General features: G+C 44.4%; 1 protein-coding gene across 2 annotated transcripts in view; it reads right to left on the reverse strand.

Moving 5' to 3' along the window:
- Positions 1–24,497, reverse strand: part of ANXA4 (annexin A4) — a 76,642-nt gene that overhangs the window by 16,974 nt on the left and 35,171 nt on the right. For both annotated transcript variants that reach the window (XM_047745444.1, XM_047745443.1), the window contains 6 exons: positions 15,615–15,702; positions 12,412–12,506; positions 9,523–9,636; positions 8,607–8,697; positions 7,171–7,250; positions 5,341–5,397 (listed from right to left, as the gene is read on the reverse strand). In XM_047745444.1, coding sequence (XP_047601400.1) covers positions 5,341–5,397; positions 7,171–7,250; positions 8,607–8,697; positions 9,523–9,636; positions 12,412–12,506; positions 15,615–15,702 — 525 coding nt within the window. The remainder of the gene's footprint in view (positions 1–5,340; positions 5,398–7,170; positions 7,251–8,606; positions 8,698–9,522; positions 9,637–12,411; positions 12,507–15,614; positions 15,703–24,497) is intronic.

Below are 24,497 nucleotides of genomic sequence, written 5' to 3' on the forward strand. Positions count from 1 at the left end.
GTTAGTAGCAATGACTCAAGATTTTTCCTTAGGTATAAAAGTAATGGGACCATAGGGTGCCTGGATGGCCCAGCTGGTTAAGCATCTGATTCCGGACTTCAGCTCAGGTCATGATCTCAGGGTCTTGAAACTGAGCCCGGTCTCAGCTCTGTGCGGGGCATGGAGCATGCTTAAGATTCTCTCTTTCCCTCTGACCCTTCCAGCCCCCCGACCCCGAAAAGAGACTAATGGGAGAGTCAGAGCAAGCACCAGCAGCTCCCAATATAGGGCTAAATGGTTCTATCTTTATCCTTTTTTTTTCCTTTTTCTTTTATTTATTTTTTTTCTTTTTAAAGATTTTAAATAGTCTCTGCACCCAATGTGGGCTTGAACTCACAACCCTGAGATCAAGAGTCACATGCTCTACCGACTGAGCCAGCCAGGTGCCCCACATTGTTCTACCTTAAGAGCTAAAAGAAATGCCCTAGACTAGGCATTCTTTATAGCAGCCACCAACCAAATGTGGCTATTTATATCTTAACTAACTAAAATTAAATTAAATTAAAAATTCAACTCCTCAGTCAGACTAGCTATATTTCCAGTGCTCAGTGGCCACACGTGGCTAGTCTGACCCAGGTGTTGAGTTTTACATTTTATTTATTTAATTAACAATAGCCAGTGGTTACCCATACTAGACAATGCCACCGTAAACACTTTCAGCTTCACGGAAAGTTCTACAGGACAACACTGCTCTAGAATAATCTGTGATTTGCTCAAGGCTACGGAAGTTCTCACGGTAGAACCAGGACCCATTATTAATTGCTTATGGTCCTTTTTTTCTGTAACTGCTTATATTCCAAACGGGTAGGAGTATAAGAAATTCTGGTTGCTTTAACTCTTTTATTGACAAATCAAAACTATTATTCATATCACCTCACTACTATTTCAAAACAAAACAAAACAAAATGGCAAGTGTTGGCGAGGATGTAGAGAAACTGGAACACTGTGCAGTTAATGAGAATGGAGAATGATGAGCTACTACTGCAAACAGTAGGGCTGTTCCTGAAAAAGTTAAAAACAGAACTACCATAGGATCTAATGACACTACCTCGGAGTATACAGCCAAAAGAACGGAGACCAGATCGTACAGAGTGACCTGTGCACGTGTTCATAGCAGCAGTATTCACAAGGGCCAAAAGGTAGAAGCACCCCAAACTGTCCACTGATGCATGAATGGAGAAGCAAAATGTGGGTGAAGGCGTGCCACGGAATTCTGTGCAGCCTGACAAAGGATGGGAATTCTGACACACGCTGCACCATGGGCGAACCTTGAGGACAGTATGCTAAGCGAAGTAAGTCAGTTACATAACACGAATACTGTGATTAACTTGTTATGAGGCATCTAGAGAGGTCAAACTTCTAGAAACAGGAAGCCGAACTGTGTTTGTCAGTGGCTGGGGGGAGGGGAGAAATGAGTTGTTTAATGGGTATAGAGTTTCAGTTCTGCAAGGTGAGAAGGTTCTGGAGACAGGCCACACAAGAATGTGCACAGAGTTAACACTACCGACCTGTACATTTAAAAGTGGTGAAGACAGCAAATTTTATGTTACGTGCATGCTGTTAAAACGAATGTCTTTAAGGCCCTACTGTTTATCTATAATCTGCAGCTGGCTTGTTAAATTTCTCAAAATGCCCTTATTTGACACATTTTATCACTCCCTGTGAGCTCACCTCCATCTATCTCCTCATTCTTCGCTTCTTTGTCTCATTGCCTCCCTGCTTTAGAGTCCGTTCACAGAACCATGGAATTTTAAAGCTCGGAGGGCACAAAGGCTTCATGTAAGCTGTCAAATAATAAACTGTAAAATTCAGATTTCCATCGAAGACCATTTCTCGTGAGCCCCTCTGGCCCTATTTATCTCTTCTCACTCTTCATTTGGCTCCATGCTCATCTGTTGTTTTCTCACTTTTTATTTTTTAGCTGTTGTTTAATTGAAATCTGTTTTTCTTTCAATCTGAAATCTGTCTCTTCCTTACAGTGTGGCCCTGTCTGCCTCCCTTCCTGCTTCTGTGTATTCATGGGCCACATGGTGTTTGGGCTGAGGCATTTGTGGCTTTTCATTCTTAAAAGACGAGCAGCCTATCTGGATGTGGTTTTTCCCTCCAGAACAAGGTGAGTGGAGTCTTCCTGGAGTTCCTCACATTCTATTTGGATGGATTTCAAGCAGGAGCTCCAGTACCTCTTCCACAAGGGCAGCCGAGACACAGGAGTTCCTTGAGGAATGTCTTCCTGTTTGCATAAAGCCACTGTGCCTGCTTCCCCAGCTTGGGGTTCTGGGGGTGGGGAGGGGGTCAGCCTCTTTTCTGGGGCAGAAATGTCCTTCTGGAGTCATTGGCCCAGGTTCACTGCCCATCTGGCATTTTAATAGCCCTCCTCCATAGTCTCCAATGTTGCTGCAGATTTTCCCTATTTTTTTTTTTTTTATATTTGCTGGTTGGTTTGTTTTTTCAGAAGAAGGGAATCAAAATGTACCACCTAGCCAAAGCACTCAAGGGCATTTTTAATGTAGTTTTAATATATCACAGGTTTGTTTCTAAAGTGGGAATTCAGAGGGCTCCTGATTAGGTCCTTCGGTGCAAGTTTCATGCCAAAGACAGATACAATTGGATTTGTTGGATAACAGCCTCTATATTTTAAGATTTCTACCTTCAGTACATAACCATTACCTAATTCCAACTGCCCTGGTCATTCTTCTCATCTTAAACTCCTTTACTTTCCTCCGTCAGAATCAAGCTGTAATCCCCAGTGTTTGCAAACACTCCCCTTGCTGCTGAGACAAGTCACAGAGCAAAGGCTGACAAGGTTTTCCTCCTGTTTTATCCTAGAAGAGCTGAAATCTCAGCAGCAGTTGTTCTTAAATCCCTCACCTCTTGGTAAGACTTGAAAGGATCCAGAAAAACCTTCTCTGAGCTCTGCTCCCTCTGTCCAACTTCCCCAGCCCAAACTTATTTGGAAACCCCTTTTCATCCTGATCACTCCCAAGGGGAATTGTGCTCCTTGGAGAACCTCCAAAACATTTGTTCATGGAATTGCATGGTTTTAAAAAATCAGACAGACCTGGATTCCAAGAGCCCAATTCCACCAGCTATGTGATCTGGGACAAGTTATTATGCCTTTGAGTTGGTTTCTTTTTTTGTTTTAATTTTTAATCTTTATTAACATATAATGTATTATTAGCCCCAGGGGTACAGGTCTGTGAATCTCCAGGTTTACACACTTCACAGCACTCACCATAGCACATACCCTCCCCAACATCCATAACCCAACCACCCTCCCCGCACCCCCAACCCTCAGTTTATTTTGTGAGATTAAGAGTCTCTTATGGTTTGTCTCCCTCCCGATCCCATCTTGTTTCATTTTTTCCTTCCCTACCCTCTGAAACCCCCACGTTACCTCTCAAATTCTTCATATCAGGATCATATGATAATTTTTTTCTCTGATTGACTTATTTCGTTCAGCATAATACCCTCTAGTTCCCTCCATGTCGTTGCAAAAGGCAAGATTTCCTTTGTCTTGATGGCTGCATAGTATTCCATTGTATATATATACCACCTCTTCTTTATCCATTCATCTGTTGATGGACATCTAGGTTCTTTCCATAGTTTGGCTATTGTGGACATTGTTGCTATAAACATTCAGGTGCACATGCCCCTTCGGATCACTACATTTGTATCTTTAGGGTAAATACCCAGTAGTGCGATTGCTGGGTCATAGGGTAGCTCTATTTTCAACTTTTTGAGGAATCTCCATGCTGTTTTCCAGAGTGGTTGCACCAACTTGCATTCCCGCCAACAGTGTAGGAGGGTTCCCCTTTCTCTGCATCCTCTCCAACATCTGTCATTTCCTGACTTGTTAATTTTAGCCATTCTGACTGGTGTGAGGTGGTATCTCATTGTGGTTTTGATTTGTATTTCCCTGAATTTGCATCAGTTTCTTAATCTCTAAAGCATAAGAAGTAATAGTATCTACTTCACAGGAAAAAGCATGAGGTAGTTAATGCAATGCCTGGCACCTAGGAGACCCACCAGAAAATGATGGGGGGTATTCACCTGGGCTATGAAGTTGCCCTCCAACATATCCAAAAATGCTGTCCTTGAGGTAGCTGAAATTCACATAAGCATCCGGGAGTTCCAGTACCTCCTCCTTCCTAAAAGCTTCTGGATTAAAGGCATTTTCCTATTTCTCCAGTGTGAAATGGGTTTCTCTGTGTCCTGAGAACTCTTATGACATTCTTACCCCTCTCCCTTCTGGTGGAAACAACAGGTTCTTTCCCACAGAAGCCGTAGGGTTCATACCTCACATACCGAATGGAACCAACCCTTCCCTATGGTTGTATATTGGTTAAGAGTACAGGGTCTAGATCCAAATTGCCCAGGTTCATATCCTAGTTCTGCCATGTGAACTAAGCAAGGAACTGGACTTACAGAAGTAAGTAAGTCCTCAATTCCCTCATCCATAAAAAGGGGATAGCAGTACTTGGGTCGTAGGGTTATTGTAAGGATTCACACTTTATGTTAACAGCTCTCAACAGTGTTTGGTACCTGGCAAGGCCTTGTTTTTTATTAGCTATTGTAATTAGGGTTATCTGGCCACAGTAAATCGGGGGTTGGTACCAGGACAGCCATCAGTGGGCTGACACCAGGGAAACCTCTGCCTCTTGGGATTTGCCCAATAGGGTACACACTGTGCCAAGCTGTTTTATACAGGTTCTATCAAATGTTCCCTCTGGGAAAGTAAAAAATGCAAGGTAAATAAAGCACAGGCAGGTCCCTTCACCTCCAAGTGATTCAGAAGACACTCCATGGTTCTCTGGGGTGGCCATACCATGGTCCCAATGTCAAGAACCCAGGGATATTATATAATGATGCCCTGCATCACCCCTAGCCCCAGGTATATTTCTGCAAGAAATTTCTGCTCTTAAAGGTCATCTGGGGGGCCTGGGTGGGTCAATCAATTAGGGGTCTGCCTTTGGCTCAGGTCATGATCCTGGTATCCTGAGATAAAGCCCTGCATCAGGCTACTTGCTCTGTGGGGAGTCTGTTTCTCCCTCCCTGTCTCCCTCTGCTGCTCTCCCTGCTCATGCTCTCTCTCACTCAAATAAAAGAAATCTTAAAAAAAAAAAAAGGTAAAAAAAAAATAATAATAAATAAATAAATAAAAAGGTCATCTATGGGAATTTCTCCCCCCGCCCCCCCGAGAACATATCCCAGCTTGGCCAATATACACTGAAATATAAGAGGGGGTCCACCAAATAAGGCCTTACCGGCAAAAGAAAAGAGCGAAACTGCAGTTCTACTGACCTGAGCATCCTGTCTCATGAGAGCATCATCCAGGAAATTTCCTTCGTCCCTGCCACCCTGAGAAAAACAAAGAGAATGAGACAGTATCCATGAAGATTGGGTGGGGGGAGGGGCACTGTCAAGACAGAATGTCTGGAACCCAACAACATGGTAAGTAGACGGAATGCCAACAGGGGTCCCACTTCCAGCCTAGGGAGGGATAACAGATGTCCTCTGAATGAGCCTCCGTTATTCCTATGGCTCTAATCTGTGCATAGATAGCATTACCAACCAGAGAGCCAGTGGTTCCTGCATGCTGTGTGGGTGTCTCGGCCGGCAGAAGGGGAAGGACAATCCACCTGCTGACTGCCCCCTCTTCCTGCTGTCTCCTCCCCTGTTTCCTTCCCTGCGCCACGTCCTACCATTCCTATGTCTTCCTGGCTGACCAAAGCCTTCCTAACTGACCCATCTCCACTGATCAGTTCTGCCAAACGGGCTGGGAACAGAAGAGAATCAGAACAGAAGAGAAGCCCGCGGTGGGGCTTAAGGAGCAGGTGAAAATGCCCAGTCCCTCACCGACACCGGGTTCCGGGGAGGGCGGGGTGACGGCTTGGAGGAATGCTAACCAGCCACAAAACAGGCGACTTTCCTCTGGTTTGTGAGCCTGTTTTTATTTGTCCGGCTGTCTCAATATTCTATGGTCTAGGCATGGCTTGGCACAATGCTAAATCTGGCAGGCAAAGAAAAAATGGGTAGGAAATAAGAAAAGCAGGCTGGCATTTTAGAATATCAGAAACAGGGGACAGGTGGGGTTAAAGATGATTCCCAGGGTCCTACTTTGTTGGAAGAAGAGCAACAGTAGGAACAGAAACAGGCAGGTCAGGAAGGTGAGCCGGTTTGGGGCGGAGGGAGGGAAAGGAGTTCAGGTTTAGGTTAGGAGGCCCAATTTGAGGAAGCACCTTAAAAAGCAGCGATAAATGAGAGCCTTACACTCAGAAAGGAGGTTGGGATAAAGACAAAATTGGGAAGTCATGTGAAATATCTCATGTACGCATCTGCTATTTGCTGGTGCCCCTGCTCCCACACTAGCCCAGTCCTGCTTTATTTCTCATCTGGAATAGTGAAGTAACTTCCTACCAGACCTCCCAGCTTCTAGTTCAACTGACCTTACACATCACGATTTATGTTACTCTTCCGAAAATGCAATTCACTCCCGTGTTCCCAAACCTTCAGTGGCTCTCTACTACTCTCCCAACAAGGGATCCCAGTTCATCCTTCCACCTGGCTCCTAGAATTACCGCCAATTGCTCAGTCATTTGTTCCCTGAACACACCCCACACCCTGTGTTTCCTGCCTCCTTGCCTTTCTCTGGCTTTTCTTGCCTGTGATGCCCCCACCTACACCCTAGCAAGCCCCCAGGTCCTCTGCGAACAGGCACCTCTGTCACGAAGGTTCTTCTCTGTTTCTGCGACCAGACTCTGTCCTTAAACCTTCCTTTAACTCTATTCCTCTCCATGTGTACTCTTCCTGACTTTATTACAGCAACCTGTGTACCTGATATATTCCTTTATGACAATATGAACTCTTAAAGCCTAGAAGCTGTCTCAACGCACTGAGTAGTAAGGATATCTGGCACGTATTAGGTACTGGGATATATACATTCAAATAACTGGGCATGCATGACTACCCAGAGTCTCTAAAAGAAAGACGAAAACAAACGACAGGCCCAACAACAACACCTGGGGAATGTTCACATTTGGGAGGACGAAAGTCTGGAAAAGGGGATACAGAGTGAGCTCTCCAGCAGAACTGAGCCCCTGTCAGAAGCAGCTCACAAAGGGAGCAACTCACAGCGGACAGAGACACCAGCACCCTCTGGAACATGAACGAAGTGTCAGAGCGAATGTCGTCTTCAAGGCTCCGCCCGTATTCTGGAAAGAGAACAAAATGAGCTGCATGAGAACAAGGTTGCGCCCAGCCCTGTGTCCTGCTCCAGGGCCGTCTGCCCCCCCCCACCACCGCAGGATTAGCCAGCTTGCTAAAGCAGCTCCTCATGATGGTTTTCACCCTGCACATACTTCTGCCAAAACTGAACTCTGATAAAAAGGTAAGTTTAGGTTGTCATTATGGAGGAAGCAAAGCTGTTCCTGTTCCTTAACATGGGAGGTCGAGGAAGGCTACGGCTGTAACCCTCCCTCTAGGTTCCTACTGTCCAGGGCTCTGTCCTCACCGTGGTTCCCAGTGACACAGAGAAGGGGGACGGCTGAAAGGAAAACGGAGAGAGTTTCTGAAACCATGTCTGGGGACTGGCAGGGGACTGTCAGGCCCAAATTTCCAGCACGTGCCTTCTCTGCCTGGGTGCTCCTTCGAGAGTTTCCCCAGAGATCCTCTAACTCTTCACAACCCCTCAGGGTTAGAAAACCTACATTCAGCAGACGTGGGGATCTGAGTGCTTGAGCCAAGCTCCCAAGGTCTAGCATCTCCTGCTCGGAAATCTTACCAAGAAACTCTTCCTGTTTTGTTTTCTTTCTACCAGAGTAGTGCATATTCGCTGTGGGAAACTTAGGGAAAAACAAATAAGTAAAATAAAGGAGGAAAAAAAAACACCTACAAAACTCCACCATAATGAATTTCATGAAATTTACTAATATCCTTCCATAGACATTTTGGGGACTACCTATCATTCCACTGTGTGGGTACACCATAGTTTGCTTAGCCAATCTGCCAGTGCTGGACATTTTTAGCTATATGAACAAGATCAAATAAGAACTGTAGGCTAAACCTTTGTGCATTTTAAAAATCGCCTTCTTAGGGCAAAAAGGCATATTTTAATGGCTCTTCATAAAGCACTACCCTCTAGAGATTTTTAAGAGGGCAGGAGATGTCTATCTGAGATGGCTGGAGGGCATACAGTCCCGTCTGGAGGGAAGAAGTTGGGCTAGACAGCCCCTCCAGGCCGTTCCCTGGGATGCTAAGATTCAGCGGTCCCACCACTTTTGCACAAACACATTTGATTCTCTGCTTGGTAATAAGGAGCAACCTTCCAACTTCCCAGGTCATAAAACGCTACACTGGGTGGCTTCCGTGGAGTGGCATCTTCACCAGAAAAGTCTGGAGAAGCCAACAGACTCTCATCTCCCTAGACAGGGATATGCCTGGAACTGAGGCTCCCTCATGGTCAGCGTCACTGTACGAGGAGAGTTTAGTCAGTAGGTAGCGACCTGCTGCTAGTTTACTTCTCAAATCACAGTGAAGCCTCAATGGGGGCCACTAAGGACGCTACATACGAAGCTGGTAGGTCTGGTTTATGCGTCGGATCTCCTCAGGTGTCCGGGAGGCCAGGATCTCAATCAGGCAGCCCTCATCTGTGCCGGCTCCCTGCACACGAAACCCAGAGGAGAGGCAGTTAGGAGCCAGTTCACAGCGCTGGATCCCAGACAAGGAGGCCTATATACCCAGGAATCCGCAGAGAATAAAGACAACCCACCAGGTTCTAGCAATAGGATTTGCTCATTTTAATTGTCCTGCCCAAATTCCAAAGTGTTTACCGTAGTTGTTTCTAGTAATAACAAATATTTATCAGCTGTTTCTACTGATGGTTATTGTGCCAGATTATGGATAGTGTCTGCCCTCTGGGGGTTAATCTCTCCTTGACTTCTTCTGTACTTTTTCCTTTGAAGGGCAGAATCTTCTGGCAAAGATTGTTAACCTCTTTGCTTCCCTGGAACCTTCCACGAGGCTGTTTATACGGACATGGTTAGGGAGGGTAACTGTATTGGAATTTTGTAGCTGGCCATTCAAAACCGGCAGACCCCGGACTAGGGCACAGTGGGCCCAGCACCGAGGGAGGCCAAGAACCTTTTCTGACAGTTTGGAGCCTCCAGCAGACCCAGAGGCTCCACTGCATTGGCCATAAAGTTTCATACCGCAGAAGTAGCTAACACGACAAAGTTCCTAGAGCTGCATGACAGACAAAACTATCACCACTCCCTAGGGAGCCCCAGGAAAGAGCAAATGATCTACTGCATCACTTTGTCGAAAACAGCTCTTAAGTGACAACTGCCATAAGGTAATGTCACATTTTCTCATTGTCCTCAACGAGGGGAAATCTCTCTCCTGTGCCTCCCCCTCCCCACTCTCACAAGGCTTTTGTCACTTTCTGGGGAAGCTGGTCAGCGGCTGCAGGACACGAGGGCCACACACCTTCATGGCCCTTCGCAGTTCCTGTACGTCGTATAGCACGGTGGGCATCATCATTCCCACGATCACCCGCTCAAAGTTGCCACTCAGTTCTGACTTCAGGTCGTCTATCAGGTCCTGCAAAGTAAGCAGGGGATTCTGTGTAACCGCCACACTAACTTAAACCAGCCACTCTCAAAGCGTGGGCCCGGGATGCCTGAGGTCTCCAGACCCCTCCGGGGGGCCTGTAAGAGCGGAGCTCGCTTCATGATAACAGGAAGCCAGTATCTGCCTTTTCACGGTCATTCTCTCACAGTTGTACAGTGGAGTTTTGCAACGGCTACTGGACACATCTACATTTCCACAATTATGTTAAAAGGCTTTTTAAATGCCCTCTTTCCAACTCTGTATCTGTACAAGAACGGATTTTCTTCCTATACTTCAACCAGAACCGCGCAACGCTGCAAACAATGCAGAAACAGAGAATCTGACGGTCCTCCATTAAACCAGGCATTTAAGAACTTTGCAAAATGTGGAACAATGCCAATTTTCTTGCTAAATGTTTTTGTCTTGGAATATACAGCTATTTTTCATAAAAGTGTTACTTATATTAACATGTAATATGTTTATTGTTTTTTAAATAAGTTAACTTACGTATTTTTAGATGCCTCAGTTTTAATTTCTAATATGGCAAATCTCAATAGATATAATCCACAAGAACAAAAAAGTCCTCAGTACGTCAAGAGTGTAAAAGGGGGAAGCACCTGGGTGGCTCAGTGGGTTAAGCCTCTGCCTTCAGCTCAGGTCAGGATCTCAGGGTCCTGGGATGGAGCCCTACATCGGGCTCTCTGCTCAGCAGGGAGCTTGCTTCCCCTCCCTCTCTGCCTGCCTCTCTGCCTACTTGTGATCTCTCCCTCTCTGTCAAATAAATAAATAAAACATTAAAAAAAAAAAAGAGTGTAAAAGGGTCTTGAGATCAAAAAGTTTGTAGACACTGACTTAAATGTATTCACTCAGCCATGTACTTTGAATACATTTCCAAGTCAATAATCACCTATCACATTTTTTTTTCTAAAGATTTTATTTATTTATTTGACAGAGATCACAAGTAGGCAGAGAGGCAGGCAGAGAGAGAGGAGGAAGCAGGCTCCCTGCTGAGCAGAGAGCCCGATGTAGGGCTCCATCCCAGGACCCTGAGATCCTGACCTGAGCTGAAGGCAGAGGCTTAACCCACTGAGCCACCCAGGTGCCCCCACCTATCACATTTTTAATGGCTGCTAAAATTTCTTTATGTAGATGCAATATAAATTCTTTCATCGGTCCTGTTTCTCTTTTTGTACCGTTATGTATACATGCATTTAGTTGTATCTTTGTGATCATCCATGATTATTTCTTAAAACTCAACTCCTAAAAAGAAATGTAATTCTTGGGCGCCTGGGTGGCTCAGTGGGTTAAGCCGCTGCCTTCGGCTCAGGTCATGATCTCAGGGTCCTGGGATCGAGTCCCGCATCGGGCTCTCTGCTCAGCAGGGAGCCTGCTTCCCTTCCTCTCTCTCTGCCTGCCTCTCTGCCTACTTGTGATCTCTGTCTGTCAAATAAAAAAAAAAAAAAAAAAGAAATGTAATTCTTTGGACAAAGGACGAAATTCTAAAAATGTTTATTCACATCCTCTCCTAGAACAGATCAGAAAGTTTAAGAACCCACTTAAGTTCAACCAAAATAAAGAAGCTGAGATACGGTTCAAGTCAGATCTCTGATTCTCACACACCTGACTGCACAGCCCCTGTATTTCAATCTCTCGTGCATATTTTTATGTCAAATCCACACACATTCTAGGAAGGAACAAACAAATTAGAGCTCAATCCTTTAACGCAGGGCATCTTAACAAACTGCCACCAGATCAGCTTCATTCTGAGGCTGACTATTCCAGGTCACACATCACGTATGTGTTCACACCAATTTGTGCTCATTAAACGTCTTTGGGTCAGAGAAGCGTTTCAAATGCCCATAAGACCGTCTGAGCTATGAAGAATCCCATTCCCCACTGGGGTCCCAGCCCAAGCTGGCACGCAGGTGCCCAAGGGGATCGCCGAGCCAGCTCTGTCCCAGCTCACACTTCAGTGCCAGCCTTCGAGCAGCAGAGGCTGTCGGACTAAGGTTTCCCGAGGATAGAAACACTTACCAATTTATCAGAGTGACTGTACTCCAGGACCTAAAACACTCATCGATGATATTCTCTCAATGAAAAGATTCTTGCTAATCACACAGCTAGGTTTTCAGTGAGGAGGAAAGGTTGGGTGGGACGGCTCTGGTCAGTGCGTTGTTGACAACGAGAGTTTGAAAGAGGGTCCCTGAGGGGTGCACGATTCAGACCACAAGGGGTAAGTGACCACCCTCTGAATGCGTAAGCTAAGGAATTATATACATGTTCCCAAGCACACTGGCCCCACTCTAGGATTTCAGAGGGTGCCTGTCCCTCAACCAAGGATCATCAAAGGGATGAGTATTTGTGACAAATGGGTTTATGTGGAGGAGTTGGAATAGACTCTAAATCCTAGGAGAGCCTGTTTAGAACAAACTAGATATAAATACTGCCTAAAAGGCAGCCTGACCAGGATTGGGGAGGGAGCATGGGAAGCTCAGCCCAGCGGGTGCTCACAAGAGTGGAGGCTGAGTCCACAGAGCAACCAAGTCCCAGCAAGGAGCTGGGTGGGACGACACCAAGATCGCCACCAAGTGGACGGAACAGGCTGAAAAAAAAAAATTTTTTTTTTTCAAGAACATCTTTCAACAAGGCAAAGATGTGCTTTTGAAAACCCAGGGCCACTTCAGGAATCTCGCTGGGGAAGAGACTGCTCCCTGTTCCCTGACAGGTTCTTCGTCAGCCCCTAGAGCCAGAGAGGCTCCATCCTACCCTGCCAATGGTGCTCTTGTAGGCCGTCCTGATTTCCTGGCGCTGGGCTGTGTTGCGGTAGGCAAGGACGCTGATGATGGCATCTTCGTCGGTGCCTGGCGGAGAGCGGGGACAGTGAGTGAGGTGATGAGAGAGGAGTGAGAAAACAGGTTCCCCCAACGACACTAGTGTTACCCAAAACCATGCAGAGACCTTTTTAAGAAAAGAGGTCCTGGGATGCCTCGGTGGCTCAGTTGGTTAAGCGTCTACCTTCCGCTCAGCTCAGGTCCCTCCTCTACCACTCTTACTCTCTCTCTTTCTCTCAAATAGATAAATAAAATCTTTTAAAAAGGGTGGGAGTGCCTGGGTGGCTCAGTGGGTTAAAGCCTGCATCTTCGGCTCAGGTCATGATCCCAGGGTCCTGGGATCAAGTCCCACATTGGGCTCTCTTTCCTGACCTCAAGCAGTTCCCTTTTGGTAACTGCTGACAAATTCCCACTGGGCAACAGCCTACCAGAACTTTACGAGAATTTCACATTTTAAACATCCTAAATTTTGTTTGCCTGTTGTTTCTTGCAGCAACTTTTACCAGGAGGGGTTTACTCTGATTTTTTCAAAATTGGTCCCTTGTCATGGTTAACAGCTGGAGGTTTGTGTATGTTTGGTGAGTTTTCTGCTTCCTTACTGTTTAACCTGTAGGGGGAATTGTGAGGTGACTACAGAAGAGATTCTATTGGGACATTTCAAGAGAAATGAAAAAAAATCTAGATTTACCATAGTTATTCTTTTTAAGATTAGAAAGCCAGAAAAGTGTGAGATGTAGGGAGGAAGCTACAGAACTTTGCTTACATATCTTAGGGACCTACTTTCTGCTCTCCTAAGAAAAAAGAGAAAAAAGAAAATAAAAAGAAAGAGGCATCTATATGCAACCTTCCTGTTCTCCTTCAGAACTCTGTGGGGGGGAGGGGGATCCAACTCTGGCTTACACTTACCCGTTTCTATAAAAGCCACCATCTTTCTTTCAGTCAGTCAGTCAGGTTTGAGCCCTCAAAATAGCTTTTTTTTTTTTTTTTAACCTTCTCTCATCCTCCACATTCAACTTTCCTGCCAAGGCATAGAAAGTCTAATTCTAAAAATCTTTTTTGCATCGGTCCCCTCTTCGATTCCTACCACTTCTACTATAATCCAGGATTTCAGGAGCTTAGACACATGTAACATCTGTTAACTCATATTCTTATCTCCTAATTGGTCTTTCCAAAGTCTTGCCAGATTCATTTTCCTAAAAAGAAAAACTCTCAGAGGGTCCCTCCCCTGCTCAGGAATACCCAGTGCCCCCCTACCCCACACCGTCTGCTGGATTCACTACAAGTAGGGCAGTCTAGCATTTGAGACTTTCTACAATATCCCATTCACTGTTGTAAATATCCACAGGAAACGATATCAGGCAGCCAAATTCACAGACCTAGCTCTTCAATTACTGTACTTGATCCAACTGTACTGCACTCCTTTCTCCTGGCCTCTTTCATTCCCAGTCTACTGGTTTATATGTCCCTCTACCACCCCACAGAGTGCCATGATTGTGGCACTGTTTCCTGGCCAATGCCTCTGGGCCATCGCCCCATGCCTATGACTCTACAGGTGGCCTTCTCGGTGACAACCCCAGGACCTCCCTTTGGTACCAGTCAACTCCTGCTTTCCCAATATCTTCTGCTGCAAGGCACGTTTCCATGTATTTACTCTGACTCCCCTAAGCCTCAGCTAAACTGGAAAGTGAGACAATGCTCACACTCATCCCATGCCTTTGCTAACACTGTTCCAGTCACCTGAGACACATTCTCTCTTATCTCTACTGAAACAGCTTACCTTGCAAAAGCCCATCTCAAATTCTACATCCACGGAGAAGTTTTGCCTGATGCCCCAAATTAAATGGGATCTCCTCTCTGAACCTAATGGGATCTCATTTGTGCCCCTCCTATCACTGTCATATCCTGATAGCTATTACCACACTATCACAGTTATTTCTGTGTACACCTTACCCATCTAGCATCCATGAACTCATAGGACTAGGTTTTATAATCATTGTCTCCTCCAACTGTCTGCCTTATATTAGTCCCCACACAGCAGCAGCTGACAAGAAATGGTTGTCAAATGTCTCCTGACCTTTATTTTGAGACTTCTGAATGCCATGTGGTCCACATTCTGAATTTCAGTATTCTTGCTATATACCAAAGAAGTAGGAGAACATGACAAAGAGTGGGCCAAGCACTCTTTCCATCTTATTTATGAAAAAGGGAAAAATGAGGAGAAAGACTATTGATTCAGAACAATGTTCCATTCAGAGGTGGGCAGGACAGCATGGGGACTTAAACTCTAGCTCTGGAGTCACATTGTCTGGGTTTGGCCCCCTGGAATCGCCTAGAATCCTGATTCTAACACCTACTAGCTCTGCAATGTTGGGAAAGTTAGCTAACCTCTCCGAATCTCAACTTCACAGCAGCAAAACAAGCTGCTGTTTTTGTTCTTGTCGTATTTGTTGCTAGTAACGTTGGGCCTAAGTAAAATGAGCTCTTTGGGGGGAGAAAAACTGAGAAATATGGCTTCATGATCCAGTGTTTTTAACCAATTTACAAGGAGATTATAAACAGCAGCTATGAACCAAGAACACTTCTCTGGCCAAATGTCCACCCAGGCAAGAATGGTCAAAGCACGCCCGTGTGACTATGCCCACTAGAGGCCTTTGCCTGCCGAGCGTGACTCAGGGCTCAGTTCCACTTACTCTGTGACTTGACTTCACATCCATGAAATGGGCTGAAATTATCAAAAGCAATCGTTGCTTTCACTACTGGCATAATAGCACTGCGGGGCTATTATGTACACAGCCATTTAAATAATATTTGTGAAAGTGCTTTGTACCACACACACACACACACACACACACACACACACAGCACTACCTGGAAAACAGATACATTTCTGGAGTTTTACATATAGATTGGTAATGTTCTCATGTAAAACAGATTAAAATGGGGGAAATCCAGAATGAGTGAATTAAATGTTAATTCTATAAGAAAAATGAGTAAGGAATGCCCTCCCACTTAATCTGTCTTAAAAGCCAACTTGTTCCCACTGTCTTGTCTTAGAGACCTACTCATTTTTTGCCGGTGGACATAGCGCCCTGTGTGACTCTGTAGAAAGGGCATGTTCCCCTCCAGTGGGACACTTACCAAGCCCCTTCATGGCCTTCCTCAGGGTCTGGGCATCTTCAGAGGCATTGAATGCCGAAGCAGCTTTGACGGTGCCTCCTTTGGCTGCCTGAGCACACAGAGAAAGATGTGACCGAGCGCCATCACCTCTTTCAACACCTACCATGGGCCAGACACTATTCTAACTGCTGGGGATATGGCAGTGAGCATGAGAGAGGAGACTCTCGCTCCCACGGAGCTGATGCTCTAGTTCAGGAGCAGGCAGACCTAAACAGGCCAACAAATGAAGACACACTTGGTGTCCAGTGGTGGGAAGTGCTAAGGAGCAGACAGAGAGGTCCCAGAGGGGCTGCTCTGAGCAGTGACATTTACACTGAGATCTGAATGACATGAAGCAGCTGGCCATGAGAAGATAGGGAGTTGTGGGGTACGGTGGTGGTAGTGGTGTCACAGGCAGAGGAAACAGCCAAGGCAAGGGCCTGAGGCTGGACCTAGCTTGTATTCCAGGAGCAGGACAGAGGCCAGAGTGGCCCAAGTGGGTGTGGGAAAGGAGGACAGTGATAAGCTAAGTTCTACTACCACCTGTGCCATAATCTTGTTCCCTGCCACCACCCCTCCCCCGAGAAAGGAACTAATCAAACCTGAATCCAATCAAGCCCCTAGAGCCGAATACCAATGTACAGAAAATAGAAGAGAGAGGGAAATGTCAACCTACAGCCATAGGGTTGTAATTAGCAAAATCCAGACTGTGAGAAGCACTATTGATAATGATCTAGGTTCATTAAGAAATCAACTGCAAAGAGAATAAGAAAAGAGAGAGATGGGGGGGGATAACAGCTTAGAAGAGATTTAAAAAGGCATATCAATAATCATAATTTGGATCCTAAACCAACACTAGAAAAATAAGTTATGAGACAACTGGAAATCTGAACACTGACTTGATATTTTATGACATTAAGGAACCAGCATTAACATTTTTAGGTATGATAATGGTACTGTGCTTATCTTTTATTTTTAAGAGTTTTAATCTTATATAGATTGAAATGGTTTACAGATGAGAAGATAAGGTGTCTGGAATTTGCTACAAAATAACGTAAGTTGTAGGAATTAAGTGGAGATAAAGAAGAAACAAGGCTGACCATGAGTTAATAATTATTGGTAAGCACACAGGGATTCTTTTTAATACTCAGTCTACTTTCCGACATATTTACACTTTTCCATAATAAAAGTTTCAAAAATGAAAAAGGAAAAAAGAAAATCAGAGAGGTGGGCTGGGGCCAGAACAAGGCAGCCCTCACTGGGGTAAGGAGTTTATAGTCTGTCCTAAGTGCAATCAGAAGCCACTGGCAGTTTAAGGAAGGGGATGAGGGGGTGTGATCTGATTTACATGTCAAAAAGATCTCTGCGGGGCGGGGGGGCGCCTGGGTGGCTCAGTGGGTTAAGCTCTGCCTCTGGCTCAGGTCATGATCTCAGGGTCCTGGGATGGAGCCCCATATCAGGCTCTCTCTGCTCAGCAGGTTCCTGCTTCCCTCCTCTCTCTGTCTCTGCCTCTTTGCCTACTTGTGATCTCTCTCTCTCTGTCAAATAAATAGGTAAAATCTTAAAAAAAAAAAAAATCTCTCAGGCTGCTGAAGGGAGAGGCAGAGACCAGTTGAGAATCTGGGGCAAGCCCCATGGATATGATATTAGACAAGGGTGACATGAAATGGAAAGAAACAGGCAGACACAGCATATGTTTTGGAGCAAAGGCAACAGAACTTGCTGACAGACAGACATTGGAGATAAGGAAAGAAAGAATCAAGTGTAACTCTGGATCTCTCCTCTGAGAAGCCAAGTGCAGAGTGATGTTATTTACCTAGATGGGGAAATCTAGAGAATTACCAGTTTTGGCATCAGGGCTACAGGGGCAGTGGGGAGTGGGATTTAGAAGTTCTATTTTCAAAATGTTAAGTTTGGGATGTCCATTAAACACTCAAGTGGAGTTGTCAAAAGGATAGCTGATTATAAAATATAAGTAGAAATCAAGTCAAGACACATCACCATGCGGCTGGTATTGGATGAAATGACCTAGGGAGAAAGTGGTTTAAACAGGGGTCGTAGGACAAACCTTGGCCTCTCTAGTAGTAGAGGTCAAGCAGAAGAGAGTCTAGAAAGGATGATCAAGAAAGATCAGTCCTTGTGGTGCCTGGGTGGCTCAGCTGGTTAAGTGTCTGCCTTCGGCTCAGGTCATGATCCCAGGATCCTGGGATCAAATCCCACGTCAGGCTCCCTGCTCAGTGGGGAGACTGCTTTCCCTCTCTCACATCCCCTCCCCCTGCTTGTGTTCTCTCTCTCTCTCTCTCTCTCAAATAAATAAAGTCTTTAAGGAAGGAAGGAAGAAAGGAAGAAAGGAGGAAAGATTGGTCCTTAAAGTACAAGGAAAAACAGGGTAGCATGTTGTCCAGGGGCTAAGGAAGGAGGGAGGGGTCAGTGCCTGCCAAAGGTAGTAGAAGAGGAGGACACAGAAGGTATGGTCAGATTTGGCAACGAGGTTTCTGGTGACCCTGACAAGAACTTTTACAGTGGAATGGAGGAAACTGAAACCTGACTGAGTAGGCAGAGGGGAAAATGGAAGTCATGAGGAGGAGAGAGCCACCCTAGACAACAGAGACAATGACTGGCATCACTAGAAAGGATCAAATGTCTTAAAGTTAAGAGGTACTCTGATGTGTACAAGGGATTAAAAGTTAGTGAATGTGAGGTCAAAGACCTGTACTCTGAGAACTATAAAACACTGATAAAAGAAACTGAGGATGACACAAACAAATGGAGAGGTATTCCATGTTCATGGATTGGGAGAACATATTGTTAAAATGTCCACACTACCCAAATTTTTAAAATTTACCCAGATTTAATGTAATCGCTATCAAAATACCAACATTTTTCACAGAACTAGAAAAAATAACGGTAGAATTTGTATGGAACCCCAATAAATCCCGAATAGCCAAAGCAATCTTGGAAAAAAACAATAAAACTGGAGGTATCACCATCAGATTTCAAGATATACTATAAGCTGTAGTAATCAAAACAATATGGTACTGGTACAAAAATAAACACATAGACCAATGGAACAGAATAGAGAGCCCAGAAATAAACCCATGATTTTACAGTTAATTGATCTTCAAGAAAGGATGCATGAATATGCAATGGGAAAAAGTCCCTTCAACAAATGGTGTTGGGAAAACTATCCAGCTACAATCAAAAGAATGAAACTGAGCCACTTTCTTACACCATACACAAAAATAAACTCAAAATGGACTAAAGACCTAAATGTGAGACCTGAAGCCATAAAATTACTAGAATGAAAACATAATCTCTTTGATATCGGAGGTAGAAACATTTTTCTAGATCGGTCTTAAAAGGGAAGGGAAACAAAAGCAAAATTAAACTCCTGGGACTATACCAAAATGAAAAGCTTTTGCACAGTGAAGGAAACCACCAACAAAAGACACAACCCACTGAATGGGAGAAGATATTTCCAAATGATATATCCGATAAGGGGTTAAGGTCCAGAATACATACATAATCTATTGTAGAGAGAAAAATGGAGTTTCTCATTTCAAGCAATGACACAAGCAGTTAAGGTACTGCAGCTACAAAGTATCAGCAGGACCAATGTCAGCTGACTCTCCAGAACTGATAAACAGCAGAACCAGAGGAAGTCTGCAGAGCCCCAAAACTAATTAAATCCCTTTAAAAAGGGAAGGATTTTGGCAATTAACTGTCAGATTCTTCAGACATGACCCCTTTATGTCTGGCCACTTAAAAAAGGCAACTGCTGCCCAAGGCTCTCCCGATGGACCTCTGAACAGAACCGAGATCCTTCACCGCTGGAACAGTGAAGTGCCAAGTGCTGACCTGGACCAGACCAAGGCCTTAGCTCAACTGTGCGCCCATAGACTGACTTCATGTCTGGTTGCTTAACTTCCTATACTCTTGTTAACTTGTTTGTTGTGTGGCTTGTCTTCTGTCCTGCTTTGTGTGCTGTGGAAGAAGACAAGTTTAACCACACATGAATTGTCATTGAGTTTGGAATCCTGAACCTGCTCTATCATTGTGATTTAACTTTGATTTATGATTGAATAAAGCTGACACTGTGCAAAGACACAACTTGTGTGTGTGCCTTCATCGCATGCTCATGACATTTATACAACTCGACATCAAAAAAACAAATATTCTAATTAAAAATGGGCAGAAGACGTGAACAGACATTTTTCTAAGAAGCCATCTGTATGGATGGACACAAGAAGATGTTCAACATCATTCATCATTAGGGAAATGTAAATCGAAACCACAGTAAGATATCACCTCACACCTGTCAGAATGGCTAAAATCAAGAACACAAGAAATAACAAGTGTTGGCGAGGATGTGGAGAAAAAGGAACCCTCACTGCTGCTGGTAGGAAAGCAAACTGATGAAGCTGCTGTGGAGGACAGTATGGAGGTTCTTCAAAAAAGTAAAAATAGGGGGTGCCTGGGTGGCTCAGTGGGTTAAAGCCTCTGCCTTCAGCTCAGGTCATGATCCCAGGGTCCTGGGATCGAGCCCCGCATTGGGCTCTCTGCTCAGCAGGGAGCCTGCTTCCTCCTCTCTGCCTGCTTCTCTGCCTACTTGTGATCTCTGTCTGTCAAATAAATAAAATCTTAAAAAAAAAAAAAAGTAAAAATAGAACTACCATATGATTCAGTAATTCCACAATTGGGTATTCCAAAGAAAGTAAAAACACTAACTCAAAAGGATACATGCACCCCTATATTTACTATAGCATTATTCACAATAGCCAAAATATGGAATCAACCAAAGTGTCCATCCATGTAGATTAACAGATAAAGAGGATGTGGTAGATATAATATGATGGAATATTACTCAGCCATAAAAAAAGAATTAGGGGCACCTGGGTGGCTCAGTTGTTAAGCATCTGCCTTCAGCTCAGGTCATGACCCCAGGGTCCTGGGATCAAGTCCCACAGGCGGCTCCCTGCTCAGCGGGAGTCTGCTTTTTCCTATTCCTCTGCTTCTCTCCCCTGCTCATGCTCAATCTCTCTCTCTCTCTGAAATAAATAAGCTTTAAAAATAAATAAAACTTAAAATAAAAAAGAATGAAATCTGGCTATTTGCAGCAACATAGATGGATCTAGAGAGTATTATGCTATATGGAATAAGTCAGTCAGAGAAATACAAATACCATATGTCACTCATATGTGGAACTTAAGAAATAAAACAAATGAACAAAGAAAAAGAAGACAGGGACTCCTAGGTAGCTCAGTTGGTTAAGCTGCTGCCTTCGGCTCAGGTTATGATCTCAGGGTTCTGGGATCAAGTCCCTCATCGGGCTCCCTGCTAAGTGGCGAGTCTGCTTCTCCCTCTCCCTCTGTGATCTCTCCTGCTTTTGCTCTCTCTCAAACAAATAAAATCTTAATAAGTAAATAAATAAATAATAGGGGTGTCTGGGTGGCTCAGTCGGTTAGGCAGCCTGCTCTTGATTTTAGCTCAGGTCATGATCTCAGGGTCCTGGGATTGAACCCCATGTCGGGCTCCAGGTCTACTTAAGAATTCTCTATCCCTCTCCCTTTGTCCCTATCCTGCTCTCGCTCTCTCCCAAATAAATAAAAATAAATAAACCTTTAAAAATAAATAAACAGGGGTGCCTGGGTGGCTCAGTGGGTTAAAGCCTCTGCCTTTGGCTCAGGCATGATCTCAGGGTCTTGGGATCGAGCCCCACATCGGGCTCTCTGCTCAGTGGGAAGCCTGCTTCTTCCTCTCTCTCTGCCTGCCTCTCTGCCTATTTGTGATCTCTGTCTGTCAAATAAATAAATAAAATCTTAAAAAATAAATAAATAAACAAACATAAATAAGTAGATGGGGAAATTCAGTGACAGGGTATAAAACACAGAATACTAAGGTAAAGCTAGGGGGTGGGAAGGAAACCAAAATGTAGACCTTAAGGGCCTATACAGTTTTTAGCAGGAAGCCACAGGTTTCTCTGCCTAGAAGCCGAAGCAAGAGGGAATTGTAAACAGTACTGAGATTCACTGTAAGAGGAAAAGAGAACAGTTTCCCAAGAAATGCCCTGCTTTTCTTTGTACTGAGTTTACAGAGAGAGAATCTGCATTACTAGAGCTCTTCTGGGCTCCCCGATTTAGCCGTAGAGGATAGAATCAAAATAGATTTGTTTTTTTTTTTTAAAGATTTTTTTTATTCATTTGAGAGACACAGAGTGAGTGACAGAGAGAACAAGCTGGAGGAGGACACACAGGGAGAGGGAGAAGCAGGCTCCCTGCTGAGCAGAGAGCCTGACTCAGGACTCCATCCCAGGACCCTTGGATCATGACCCAAGCCAAAGACAGATGCCCAACCAACTGAGCCACCCAGGCGCCTCACTAGCTTTCATTTTAAATATACCTTCCCCTCTGTATCTGACACTAAGCATTATTCTAGCCCTTCAGCCACCCATGTTTTGATATTCTGAATTCTATTTTCTTGTCTTTTTTAAAAAAAGATTTTATTTATTTATCAGAGAAAGACAGAGAGAGAGAGTGAACAAGCAGGCAGAGGCAGAGAGAGAAGCAGGCTCCCTGCCAAGCAAGGAGCCCAATGCAGGACTCGATCCCAGGACCCTGAAATCATGACCCAAGCCGAAGGCATCAGCTTAACCAACTGAGCTACCCAGGCGTCCCTGTTTTCTTGTCTTTAAAAATGACCTAATTAGTCACTAGAACTGTTCTACCTCGTCTCCTTTCCCTTAGTTAATTTGTCAGGTGTCTGCCATTGTGGTGTGCATTTGATTGGCTGAGGTTGCACATGGGGAAGGATCTAAGTGACTTCTTGGCACTTACAAGGGGGTTCAGACCAAGGTGGATACCTTCCTCTGTTCATAGCTAGCGCTATGTGCTTTACAATGCCAGGGTTCATGAGCTGAGGATAAGGTAAATTTAGGCCTCAGGTCACACAGTAGGTCTGTTCCTTCTGACTTTTCTGATAATGTCCTTTTTGGCAATGGCACTAAGATGTTACAGTGATGGGAGGAAACAGAACAGGGAGATGATATGAATTGTTGCAATGTGAAAAGGGTTTTATATCTTATGTAAGCCTTGGCTGAAATGTACCCATAGACTTGTGCCCACGATCCAGTAAAATCTAATATTCATGGACAGAGTTCCACCTCCTCTACATGACTCTTGGGGTCACCAACACTATAAAGGGAATTCTAATATTGAGGGAAATTTCATCTGTGTGTCTTTGTGAAGGAGACACAGCAGGCTACAGTGCAAGGTAGTAAAGTTTAGTAGGGGGAGCATGGATATTGGGAGTGGGATAGACCCAGCTTTGAATCTTGGCTTCAACCCTTTCTAGCTGGGTTGTCAACAGGGGGAGTTTCATTTTTCTCACCTGTACATAAGAATAATATCAACTCACAGACTTGGAATAACAAAGCAGATTAATATAACAAAGCATTTAGCACAGAATCCAGCAAACAGTAAACTCCAACACAAAAATTCAAACTCAGTAGCTATCATCATCATCATAATTATTAACTATGACTTCAAGAAGATCTCCACAATAAATATAAGAGTGAAGATTCTTGTATCTACTTCTGATAATATCTCCTAATGTAAGCCTATGGGGTAATGCCAAAGCAAAATCCAGAACAGAGCATTTGTACAGGTGGCAAAAGCAAAGTAGAATAGATCGAAGGCTCTCTGATGATTTCATTTCATGCAAGAATATAATATGGGCCAACTAGACGATCAGAGGATTTTTATGCCCTTAGGGAAGCTCTCTAGGAAAAGACTTTGCTCACTGTGGCCCACATCAAGACCATCCAAAGGCCTCAGGCACAGAGAGTATGGGCCTTGTCAGATGCAAGCCCAGGCCTTCACCTCCTAGATACGGCCAGCATCTAGCACTTAGTCATGACCTTCTATGCACTTGACAGAGAAAAGTAGAATTCCATGACGTTACCTTCCTTGGGTACTGTCACAGGTTGAACTGTAACCCCCCAAGAGATATGTTGAAGTCCTAGCCCCCAGGACTTCAGAATGTATCCTTTTTTTGGAAATAGAGTCATTGAAGATGTAATTAATCACATTAAGATGAGGTCATCCTAATAAGACAACACGTGCAGACACAGACACACAGGGAGAACGCAACATGATGCTGAAGGTAGAGACTGCAGTTAAGCCTAAGACTGCCAGCAAACCCCCAGAAGCCAGGAAGAGGCAAGGAAGGAACCACCTACAGGTTGCAGAGGGATCCTGACCCTGCCAACACCTCGATTTTGGATTCTGGCTCCTAGAAGAGTGAGACAACAAATTTCTATTATTTTAAGCCACCCAGTTTGTGGGACTTTGTTACAGCAGCCCTAGGACATTAATACAGCTTCTTTCATTCTTTTCTTCTACTACGCCTCAGTCGTAATAAGCAAACTGGTGACCTGCTGTCAAAATTCCCACATGGCCTAATTCACACTATGAGACAGGTTTCTGAGGGAAATGTTTCACAGGGTTCTTTTGGAGCTTTACTGCAAAATTTTGGTCGATGCCCAGACACTGCATTCAACTTTAAAACAAACTGCATTGCTGAGGGACGCTATTATGGGATTAAAATTAATATCTAACAAGATGAATCGATGGAGAGATATACAAAGATGTTTCAGCTTATCAGTTACATTCTCAGTAATTCTTTCTTCCAGGAAAAAGATAAGCTCAGGAACCTTGTTCCTGGTAGCGCTGTGGTAACCGTATTGATCAAATTCCAGGGTGTAATGTACTATTATCTGTTCTGGGAAGGCAGGGGATTGTGTCCCAGGAAGGTTTCTTGTGGCAGCAGGCAAAGGGAACAGGGAGGATGTAGGAAATAACAAAAATG

This window comes from Lutra lutra, chromosome 9, assembly GCF_902655055.1.
Source record: "Lutra lutra chromosome 9, mLutLut1.2, whole genome shotgun sequence".
In the NCBI taxonomy this organism is placed as follows: domain Eukaryota; kingdom Metazoa; phylum Chordata; class Mammalia; order Carnivora; family Mustelidae; genus Lutra; species Lutra lutra.